General features: G+C 37.5%; 1 protein-coding gene across 2 annotated transcripts in view; it reads right to left on the reverse strand.

Annotated features, from left to right (window-relative positions):
- The window catches only part of GALNTL6 (polypeptide N-acetylgalactosaminyltransferase like 6), a 1,207,198-nt gene that overhangs the window by 218,795 nt on the left and 975,955 nt on the right, over window positions 1-12,448 (reverse strand). For both annotated transcript variants that reach the window (XM_003899362.5, XM_003899363.4), the window contains 2 exons: window positions 6,844-7,029; window positions 2,680-2,863 (listed from right to left, as the gene is read on the reverse strand). In XM_003899362.5, the coding sequence (XP_003899411.2) occupies window positions 2,680-2,863; window positions 6,844-7,029 (370 nt within the window). The remainder of the gene's footprint in view (window positions 1-2,679; window positions 2,864-6,843; window positions 7,030-12,448) is intronic.

A 12,448-nucleotide genomic window follows, 5' to 3' on the forward strand; every position in this document is an offset into this window, starting at 1 on the left:
ACAGAATTTTCAGCTTGAAAAACACTGCTCTAATCAACAGTCATTGAAAATTCAAGTAATGACAGAATAAATGAGATAATTCAAATCTTGTCACATAAGACATTCGATAAACTTGCTAAAGATAGATAAATTTTGCATCCTTATTGTACGAAAAGTCCTGGGGTTTGTGATACATTTGTACATTCTTCTTTGTTTCCCTTCTTCCCAGCTTTTCAGCCTCCTCTCCCTGTCTTCCCACAGAAAACCACACTCTTTGGCAGCAGCCTCTTGAAACATGAAAGACTGTAAGAAAGATGTATAGATACACTGCCTTCATTCTGTGCACCTTAAAGCTTTACAGCTAGAGAAGCAAGTTGTAGCCTAAAGCTTGTCTGTTTATAAGCACATTCAGGTGACTGCCGTGATAATGAAATTGCCGATACACTGCTCAGAGCTGCTTGGGTAACCATTCTTTTATTATCAGGACGGCAAACACGGTTTATAAGATCAAAGTGGACACCTCCTACAAGTTACATTTATTACAGGAGGCTAAAGTGTCCACATTCCTAGGAATCAATAAGACTTAAGGCAGAAAGATAGCAATATGCAATAGATGAATGCAATTTTTGACAGTTCAACAACCACCTAAGTAGGTGACAGAAACAAGAGGTAACCTAGTTCTGAAAGTTACCAATTCTGCCAGTTCTGTGGTTAAGCAAGGCGCTTGATATTGTAATAGCCACAGTCAGAGTCAGCCTGACAAAAATTTTGACTGTCAATACAGGCACTGAGAATGCTTTTAGAATTGTCTCCACTGCAGATTCCTCTGATAGCATTTTGATCTCACTGTTTCAGGAAGCAGGACCCCTACTCTGCGATCACAGTGCAAATAAAGTTAAGTTCATGATAACCAGTCACTATCACGGCATTTGGGAAGCCAGCCTGGGTGAGTTCCAGCCCTTAAAACATGGTACTTTCGCATTGTAGTGGCCTAACTGTGGCTCTTCTGCTGTGGACCGGCATCTAATAACAGTTCTACCATGGTTAAGGCCTTTTGTACTCCTCTCCACATGCATGTTTTAAAAATTTTTTACATTTAAAATGTTTTACATTTATTTTCTTTTCTCATCTATATTTTAAACTGACATATAGAAGTTGTATATATTTATGATGTACGACATGATGTTTTGAAATATGTACACATTGTGGAATGGCTAAATCAAGCTAATTAACATATGCATCACCTCACACCTTTGTCACTCGTCCCACCTTAAGCCCCTCTCTGTCAAGATTTTCAGATGGTTACCTTCAGAGAAGTCTGAAGAGCATCTCTCAGCTAAGCCCACTTCAAATGCTTATTAGAAACGCTTTTGCTTAGATTACTAAAAAGCTTTTCTAGTAGTTTTGAATATCTGTGAAATTTTGGCCAAAGCATTTGAGGAAGTAATAAAGGTCCTTTATTATTTCTTTTCAAAAACTCTCCAGTAAGTGGAGAGTCAAAAGAGGCTGAACTCCAGAAGCTCTGGATATTTAATGAGAGCGCTTTATTTTACAAAAGAAACGACTTCTCTAGCGTGGTATCAAGCTAATGTCTTCTGAAATTCCCTTTGCTTCCCCAGGAGTTCATTTTTCTAAAGACTAGAAGTGTAGGAAACATTTTCTTGATAATTTTGAAATGTTATTGTAATTTAAACTGTTAGTGTCAGAGAAGTGGTTTTTGTACTCAGTAGCTTCTTTACTGCAAACTTTTACAGCCCATATTATTGATGAAAAGACAATAATATTTAATGCATTTTAAATGGACTCAGAGTGTGCAAAGCTTGATCACAGATATATCTATTTTTCTTGTACTAAGAAAAACATATATAATAGTTTTTAAATAACAATTTTAATGATGTCAAAGGGTGCAGTATGAAGAATAGATATATAGTATGCCTCGGGTTATCTCTGGGCTAACTGTTGGAAAAAGTTTACCATTTACTATGAATGGTCTTGATAGTCTGTCAAACTAAACTATACATATTTTTTTCTTTTTCTTTAAATGCATATTTCTCATGTCCACACTGAAAAAACGGGATGTCGTCTGGTAGAAATTAATCATTAGATCTTTGCTGTACCTTCTTCTCTGTACAGTATGTACTTAAATTAGGGGCAGGATTATCAAAGATAATTGACTCTGGATATATCACTTTGATTGAATTCCCCATGTTTCAGTTGTGGGAACACCTGCTTAGGAGCACGCTTCCATTATAGGTAAACAATTTCCAACAGGGTGTAGAAAGTAGGCTTAAACACTGGTTCATATTTTATATCAATTTCTAATAAAAGAAAAACAAAATAGTTGTTTTCAGTAATCCTTTAGGGAAAAGTCAAAAGAACAGAGACACCTGAAAATAAGAAAGCGTCTTAGAAGGGAACATGCCTTCCTTCTATATGTATTTTCTGTTTATGCATTTTTGTGGTTCTTTCATCTGTATAGTTTCATGTTTAGCAAAGTTTAAGAAGGAGTGATCCATGAATTCAGCACAGCTTTTAATTTTCTACAGGGTGTAGGTCTGACCTTTCTCTGATGTTTTGCATATTGTTACCACCTGTTTTATTCCATTTTGTTAGAGATAATTGTCTTCTTGAGCCCAGGTTTAACACTGCAATGAGTTACCTGCCCTCACTCCCTCGGCCCCTCCCTTGGCTGCTACTCACTCAAAAGGGTCGCTGGGATCTGCCCTCTGGAGCTCTGGAGGGATGGGGATTCTTTTGTAGTACATTTCCCAGTCGAAGGCTCCTCGCATGGCATCCCCAGCTTGTGCCTCATACCCAAAGTGATTGTGGTCAATGACATCGATCATGGGACACACGATGGTTTTGTGGTTTAGTGCAATTTGGTCTGAAAAATTAAAGCACAAAATAGGTAATGACATGCCTGCCTAGGTCATCTATCATTTTTCAGCAAAGAGAAGCCTATAGTCCCCTACTAATGCATAACGCTTATAGCCTTGGCTTCCTGTCGTCCTTAGAGCACTTTTCAGGAATCTCTGAATTCTGGACTTAACGTGATGGGACAGCAATTAGGTCCAATAAGAGTTGTTGTATTTTCCTTTAAGAAAGTTATGTCCCAGAGAGACTTGCAGAAGTCCATTTAGCTCTCCCTGTGTCACATTTTTGCTCTGACCTGTCCCCAATCTGTCATTTTATCGTGCATCCAACATGCGCAGAGTATAAACAGTAGTTGTGTTCTTTCAAGCATACTGCTGGAGCCTGCTGAGAAAATACTGGCCTGCTTTCCGGAGGTTCCAAAATGTGAATATTTAACTTCATGGATCTTGTGGCATCTAATCTCATAACAATCATGGTGGCTGCTCTCCTATAAATGCTGACAGATCATACATAGAATTCTTTGCTCTCAGGTTCGCCAGAGATTTTTCCAAGTCCTATTTTGCCACTGTTCTTGGAGCTAAACTCTGTTGATCAAAGCTATACATTTTCTTCCCTCATCATATTTGAAAAAGTATTACGTGATATTATACTACTGCGATGACTTCTACTACTCTTAAATTCTTGAGTAACTACCAAGTGATTTATTCTCATGCTATTCCTAATACTCTTAGCAACCCTGTAGGGTAACTATTATTGTTATCCCCAATTTATGTATGAGGAAGGTAAGATTAGAGAAATTAAATAACTTGTCAAGGGTTATGCAGCTTTTGAGAGCAATAACCAAGATGCAACCTCTGCTTAACAATCCAATTTCAAACCTGACCTTTCGATTGTTCGATTGTTCTCATGGTAGCAGAGAAGTGATCTGTTTTTTTCAGTTCCAGCACCTTCCTTTCCTATGTGGTTATGGTTATTGTGATGACTTAACAGGTAGCACAGGGCACTGGCATTTGCATCCTTTGGCTTAGCTACAATACCTATCTGTGAGGAAACTTTCTTTCCAAGAATGTAAATTTAGTTAATATTTATTGTAACAGACCACTGCTGTCTAATAGGCAGACCTTCTTGTTATTCGGAAGACCTTTAGATGTGACAATAAACAAATAAAAAACAGATATCATTTAGCACAATTAGGAATTTTGGTTGTTTCCATATCATACTTCGTTTCCCCAGAGATTGCCCGGAGTAAATGTAATTTGTTTTGGGGATAAAGTTCCTGCAGTAAGGAAACTGTCTGTTTGCTTCAGAAGTTTGTTTCTCTTAAGCATAGGATAAAAAGCATAAGGTTTTACTGGTTGTAATAATAAGCGGTTTTATTTTGATGACACTGATGAAACAGGGATGGAAACCACAGAATTTTGTGAACACTTTCCCCTCTAGGTCCATATGCCTTTCCATCCATCCATCCATCCATCCATCCATCCATCCATCCATCCATCCATCCATCCGTCTGTCTGTCCGTCCGTCCATCCATCCATCCATCCATCCATCCATCCATCCATCCATCCATCCATCCATCTATCCATCCATCCATCCATCCATTTATCCATCCAGTCATTCTTTTCATATTTCAACGATTATTTATTGATTAGAAACTACGTGCTAGTCACTTTTTCTAGGTTCTGGGGATACCATGATGAATAACATCACAAACAATTCTGTCTTTAGGAATGAAGCAAAGACAATGAATAAACATAATAAATAGCTAAATTATATAGTGTTTTAAAAGGTGATAAATGAGATGGGAAAAAAATAAAACAGGGGAAGGGGAATGCAGGATACTGGAGTGTGGAAAGGGTTACGATTTTAGGGCATGGTCCTGGTAAGCCACAAAGAGCCAGAGGTGGGCTTAGTCTCACTTTAGTTTAATTAGCAGATGAAGAGACCCCCCAGCACCATTTCTAGTTAATCTCCACCAAGGGATGGCTAAGCATTTGTTTTTTACCAGGGCAAGCCTTATAATGGCTTGAGATGTCTTTGACAGAGGAGACCGACGTTGCTGGGTCCAGAATATTTTTTATCTCATCCCTGCAGGTATTTTAGTATTAAAGTTTCAGTGACTTTCTTCAATCAAATTCAGAATCAGGTTGATTTACAAGTTCCTTGACCATCAAGGAGTCCCAAGGTGACCCAAAGAGAATGTGTCTGTTAAAGTAACTGTCAACTTTTCCTTCAAATTTCCTTTTCACTCTTATCCAGCTGTACTAGCTTAGGTTGAAAGCAGCATGACTAATTTTTCATCCAAGGCTTGTTCCTACATTTCAATTTCCAGGGATCAAACAAACAGACTTAATGGGAAATTGAAATTCAGGTATAATCCCGAGGTGAAAAATGAGCCAAGAAACTGTGTGGCTCTGCCTGTTTTTTCATTTTGGATGATGTGTCAAGACACTGATAGAGGAAAATAAAAAAAGATAGTGATCCTGAACTTGAATCATTTCTTATCCATCAGGACTACAGGAAATGAAATACTTTAATGAGAAATGTGGGTTGTGGGTTTCTCTTACTCTTTTTTTTTTCTGTCTTCTTCTTTTTAGTTAGATTCATAGTGAACAATCAGACACTCAATAATTGGCATTTAGGGATTTGCTTTGATTCATAAATAAATTAGGCCTTTTGCTGACTTCCTTGAGTATTCAACACCATATAGGTCAAATTCTGTTTGAGGGAATCTCACTGTTGCTGATGAAGCTCTAAATTGCTGTGTCCTTGGACAAGGTACTTTTAATTAAAGGCTCAGAGGAGTCTCTGACTGCAGGGGCACCGAAACATTCTGGTTGATTAGGGTAGCTGGGCAGTCATCTGTGCAGGGGTATGTGGCTGGGCAATGTGGTGGGGGGTGTTGGGTACTGGTTGTTTCCTGTTTTAAATCCTATACAGTTTCCATTGATTTTCCCCCCACATCTTTTACTAATGGAGCTTTGCTGGTTCTTGCTGAAAACCTACACAGTAGTCAATAGCAAACTGTTCTTTCTGAGACAGCTATTGTGAAGGCAGTTGCTAATGACTTTAGTTCCAAGGCCAGGGATATTTTTACAATAAAAGTTGATTTAGGAAAGTCAGAAAGGTGAACACTATGTGTGCACCGACAACTTTTTAGAAGGAGGGGTTTTTTTTTTCAAACTGACTATTTCTTATCTACAACTGGACTTTATATTTTACTTCGTTTTAAAACAAAAGTAATGAAGCTTGAACTGAACTACACGTATGTTTTCTACCTTAAATTACTTTCAGTTCTTTTGTGTATCTAACAGTCCAAGTGTGTTATGACATAATCTTGTTTCCCTCAGCTTAGCCATATTGTGAGCATTTAAGACACAGCACCTGGACAGCTGCGCTGTGTTTGAAGGAATCTCTGTAAATACAGGGAACTGTATATTTAGGGCTATAGGATGGTGCCAGAAGTGGAAAGAATAACAGAAAAGAAACGGCATTATAAATCCTAGAAAATGTCAAGGTGCTTACACTTTAACTGTATTCTGGGGATGAATATTTTTCCTTCCTCTTTTCTTAACAATCCTGTAATACTTGTTCAATGTGTGTGTGTGTGTGTGTGTGTGTGTATTTTAATCTTGCTGTAGTTACAGGACTATAAAAGAGTTTTGGGATACATTTTTCTTTTAGTGTTCACCCAGTGAATTTGACAACGCTAAAGGAGGATATCTAAGATAAATGAAACCTTTTTAAAACTGTAAGTTAGCTTGAAGTTGGTATTATTTAAAATGCCAATTTTATGGCATTATGTAGAATACTGCCTGAAGCAGTTACCTAGAAAACTGTTTTCAGCAGTGGTAAATATAAAATTCAAGGCTTCTACTGGAAACCTTGTAGAAGGGACCTCTAGCATTTGTTGATTGCAAACTAAATAGAAGCAAACCGCTCACTCCCCCTGAGGCATCCCAGGATGGTGCCCTAGCAACCTGTACTCACTGAGGAGTGGGGGCAGCCAGTTCACATTGACCTCGCAGTGGGAGTCCAGGAACGTCAGGACTTCTCCTCTGGCCATAGATGCCCCCAGGAGACGGGTCCTGATGAGTCCTTCTCTTTTCTTGGTGCGAACAATCCTCACTTTGGAAAATCGGGCCATGTATTCTTCCAATTTATCCTTCAGGTGTTCTAGGAAGGAAGTAGAAAATGCTTAGAAAAAACGCCAAACATTAGTTGCAGCTGAATTATTCATGGTTGTTTGTGCATAGAGAGTATGTGACTGATGAATCCTGGGGTAACATTCTCCTCTCCTTATCTAGATGCGAGATACTAATAAGGTTTTCGCATCCTACAGTTTTCCAAAATGCTTTTTAAACTGCAAATATTGCCCTTTTTTGAACACAAAAGTCACTGACATGCCAGAGGTCTGTTACGCAGTTACTGCTGGTTGACAGCCACAGCGTGTAATCCTAGCCCACACTCCAAAGACGGCTTCTGCCCTGTGGTCCCTGCTGGGTAAAGTCAGATGAAAATCCTGGAAATGGGCTCTTTCCAACCAAAGAGTTCTTTATAGCAGGGCTTTGCCCAGTATTTTGTGTATTGAAAATAATGCATGTAAAATAACAGGAAAGAAAAATATCTGTTATATCAAGAAGAACCAGATTTTTTCCCCCACAAGTTAATAGCAAACTAGTAAGCAAGTTTAGCATCTTGCTTCTGATTTGAAGTGGAAAGATGACTGACTACAGATGAAATACTATACAGTCATTTGGAACTTACCTATTAAAGATTTGGAAATATTTCTTAGCGATTTAAATTTGGAAATGTTTCTTGCCTAATTAAAAACAAATAGTGGAAACAAAATCAAATCGGATAATTTATTCACAGAATAAAATATTTCCTACTGTCTGTGACAAAATGCATCAAGCTCTCAGTTCTTACTATGTCAGATAAGAGTATTTGCTGCCTTCCTGGGGTCATGTACTTATATGCTTTATATCCTCTGCTTTCATTCTGCTGTATCTAAGACATTATGAGGGTTTTATTGGAATCTCTGACAGGTATAGTCTAATATTCATTGAAGAAGAATCTTAGTATGCATATGCTGTGTATTTTTCACTTTTCAAATGTTCTCGGCATGTCTGTAATCAAAGGCAATATTACGAAGTCTCTTTGCATGATCTGTAGCAATAAGGATTCATGTAGGATTTGTGATTCCTTCCTGCTATCCAATGTAACAGATGTCAGAATTACTCTGTATTGGAGTTTCTCTGTGCATAGAGGTTCATTCTCATTTCTTATTAACTAGTATAGTTTTATAAAATCTTAATTTCCCTTTTTATTGACGGTTCTATGTTTCACATAATGGGTCAATGAAAACAATATTTGGCTTTCTAATTTTCACTGTAAAAGAATACAGATGGGGCCAGGCATGGTGGCTGATACGTGTAATCCCAGAACTTTGGGAGGCAGAGGTGGGAGGATTACCTGATGTCAGGAGTTCAAGACCAGCCTGACCAACATGGTAAAACCCAGTCTTTACTAAAAATTCAAAAATTAGCCGGACATGGTGGTGGGCACCTGTAATTCCAAATACTTGGGAGACTGAGGCAGGAGAATTGCCTGAACCCGGGAGGCGGAGGTTGCAGTGAGCTGAGATTGTACTGCTGCTCTCCAGCCTGGGCAACAGAGTGAGACTGTGTCTCAAAAAAAAAAAAAAAAAACAAACAAACAAACAAACAAACAAAACAAACAAATACAGATGGAATTTTCCATGAGAGTGTTTTAGCTCAAAATGTGTTCCCCTGTATTTTGTTCTTCATGTAAGTAACAGGGATATGAAGATCAGACTATGAAAAGTAAACTCTTTTTCCAGGGTTGGAATCAGAGTAGGCCTGGGAGGGATGTCTACAATGGTAATACATATGAGTAGGTCATGCAAACTCTTGAAGCCTGAATAGCCTCACCTATAAGACGTAAAGGATTTAGGGGATTGTTTTTTCCTTCTAGAATGTGGTGGACAGTCAAGCTTTGAATTAGGCTTCAGTGAGACTGGTCAGTGTTCATTCAACAAACATTTGTGTATTAAGCCAATAATCGAAGACTAGTAAGTCACTTGTATGTATGAATAAAAACAGCATTTTTATCTGAAGAAATGCCTTTGAATGCTGAGCACAAATGACAAAAAATTTAGAATTTTGTTTTTCCTGGTGAGATTTTGATGATTCATCATCTTGTACCTCTTGCAAATTAAAGGAAGAAGTTTTGGCAAGCCACAGACTATCAAATATGAGTATTTAAGCAGTATTGTGCTCTCTCAACTAAGAGGCAAGTTCTACTGTGTGCCTCTTTGCTCCTGCCCCTCTGCTCAGTGCTCCCCAACACAAGGCTTCCCTTCTCCATTGTGTGTAAGCTGCAAAGAAAGATTCTACGGGCTATAAAACACACTGCATGTGTGTAAAACTGCAGCTTTACTCTCTTGTCAAGGGACTAAAGAAGACGCAAGTGACACCACTGCACAATCAAAGGCAACGACTAAGTGATGAGTGATCAATACAAGGACGTCATTATGTGTCAGCATCTTGAAAGGGCCATGTGCTGTCAGGATTTCCCACAGTAATAAATATTTAAGAAAACTTTATAATCTCATTACTGTAATTTATTTAGGTATTGAAATCTTTCTGTATCATCAATTTACAAACAAGTTGCATTCTATATATTTAATTGTAAATCGGTTGTTTGGACCACAGAAGATATTGTCTCATGGAAGTAGTGTCTCAACAGTCATTGGGGACTAAACAGAGATAATCAATATCTGTTAGGCCTACTAAAATATATTTTTCTCCTTCACTATTCATTTGTCATATGTCACACTATGAGGACTACCTCAACAGTTCAAGATACATTTACGTTTTTCCTCCCTGACACCCAAGGACTAAAGGGGCCTCTCTTGGGAGAGAGGAGGAGAAATGAGTAATTTCCTATAGCTCCATTACAGGGAGTTGTTCTAGAATATTCTAACTCCTCAGGTCTTCCAAAGTGAGAGTCAAAGGGTTAAGTCACCTGAGAGTGGTTGTCCCAACTTTGGATTTGGACTTTTGTATTCTTCGGTTTATAGGAAATTCTCTAGAACTCAGTGAGGGTTGTCTCTACATGTTTTCTATTTTTCTGTACACATTTTCTGATACTGCATATTTTTCCTATATCAAAGCCCATTTTAATTTACTAAAAACATTGTATAGTGTGAATTCACTAAGCATAAGGGGTTTGACCCTTCAATATTGTCCATTAGATGTTTAGATCAGTTCTTCTAGTTTGAACTTTATGGTGATAATTAGCTTGCTCTGCCTCAGATAATGATCTGGTTGACTGCACTTTGAGGGGTCCTTTCTCTCTTAGTAGTTCATTGTAACATCTAATTACCCATAACTCACAATGAAGGCAGGTATCATCAGTCTAATTAGCAAATTAAACTCTCATACAAGGGATTTACTGAAGATGGTGGAGATGGCTTTAAATTAAAAACATTTTACGTTTCTTTGGTATGAACAGGGTTTAGATTCATTTCTTTTTTTTTTTAGTTATTTTAAAACTTTTATTATGGAGAATTTTGAACATACATAAAATTAGATACTATTACTCTTATTTTTAAAAATATCCTTCATCCAGCCCCAACAGCCATTAACCCATGGTTAGATGCACCCCATCTATGAGCTAATTCACTCCCCCCATTTCTCCTATTTTGAAGCAAATGTCAGACAAAAGACCATATTTTAGTCAAGGGTTCTCTGGAGAGGGTTTAGATTCATTTCTAAAATGTTATTAACATGATTTAAAACATAATATGCTATTATTTTAATTCAAGTATTGCATTTTTGAAGGTCACTTTTGAACTTCTTTAATTTTAAATAATACCAAGGAAATTTACGGGTTTTATTTATAAGCCAGGCAGATCTGCCTAATGACTTTGAGACATTTGCAAAACTGTTTGTAATTTTTTTGATCCATGGTCCAGACAACCAGTGAATAAATTATTGTTAAAATCCACTGAATGCCAGTAAATCCCGATGACATGGAAAAATGAATACAACTTCAAAAATAGCAGTTTTTGCCAGGGCTTATTGTGTCACTGTGAGGCAATAATGAGATAAAAAGTTGTATTCCAACGAAATTTTGACGTCATGTGACTGTGAATACCAAATTTAGCAGTTTCATAGAATGTATTTTCCTCTTTTTTTTCCAGAGATTTCACTTACGTGCCATACATTTATATGGAGACTAACCACTCATTAGTGAATTTAGTGTTTAGGGAAGCAACTAAACACCAAAAATATTAACCTTCGGCAATTTGCATAGTAAAACGAGTCAAAGACATGAGTCCTAGTCCTGTTGCTGACTGGCTGCGTGACTTGGATAAGTCATTTCATACCATATGACCTCATTTTCCTCAGCTATAAGATGAAGGATGTGTGATTGGCTCATCACAATTATTCCTTCTAGTTTCTAATTCTATAATTTCCCTTGTGATATTTTACTTACTGAGTAGACCCAGTCCTCTCAAATCCTTAGTTTTTCCTTTTAAAAGCATCCCAGTTGTTGGTATTTTGGTATTTTCTTTTGACTATGTCTCACTTTGGAAAGAGACAAATCAAAATAAAGTGAACTTGTATCACAGGGTTAGTCAAAAAACAAACTCCAGAGCATTTTCTTTGGTCACTATGGGATCCATCTGATCTTGTACAGTTCACTGTCTATGAGACTGCCACTAATGTCAGAATAATGACTTTGAAGCACTGTTAGTTCATCAAAGATTTAAATCTGTTCAATAAGTTATGCTTATTATGTCAGAAAAATGCAGTCACAGTTTAGAAAGCTTTGAGGGATTGTTCCCAAGGGGGCTGACAAGTGAGTGACCATCAGTATTAGAGAGCCTGGCCAGGACATTGCTAAGTGGAAGACTCACTAAAGGTCATGCCAACAGCTGCCCCAGGCTCAGCAGTTGGTATGGAGGCCCAGCCACTTGTTGCTTAGTTCTTTCTGTTTCCTTTGAATTTCCTAATTTACATCTGAAGGGGAGAGCAAGAGGGGCCAGGAAACACTATTGATCTGGAGATACGGATTTCTGTGTTTAAGTACACACCTATGGTGATGACATTTCTTTGATGTTTATACTTTGGTGTTGGCTGATTGCCATAAGATCATGTAGAATATGTGCTAGTTATTATGGGTGATACTTAGCTATGAGTTCTGAAATGTAATGGATTATAAATACACAGAAACAAACATATCTAAAATTTGCTGGTTAATCCTTACACAACAAGAATATACTATTAAGTGCAACTCTTATTCTGGGTATTTTGAGGTTTTTACCAGAGTGATAGAAATACTTTACAACTAGAGAATATAAGATATTCTTCAATTTTTAAATCTACTTGGCATATGTCATGTATATATTTTGACAGCAAGTGGAAATGCAAAGGATAACTGTCTACTTAGCAGGCCTATGAAGACATTTTCTATATTCTTTACACAGAAGAAACATACATATTTTAAGTCTCTAGTTAAATTCCAGAAAATTGTCAGTCTCTTCGTGTCCTAGTAGAACACA

Source organism: Papio anubis, chromosome 3 (assembly GCF_008728515.1).
Source record: "Papio anubis isolate 15944 chromosome 3, Panubis1.0, whole genome shotgun sequence".
Taxonomy (NCBI): domain Eukaryota; kingdom Metazoa; phylum Chordata; class Mammalia; order Primates; family Cercopithecidae; genus Papio; species Papio anubis.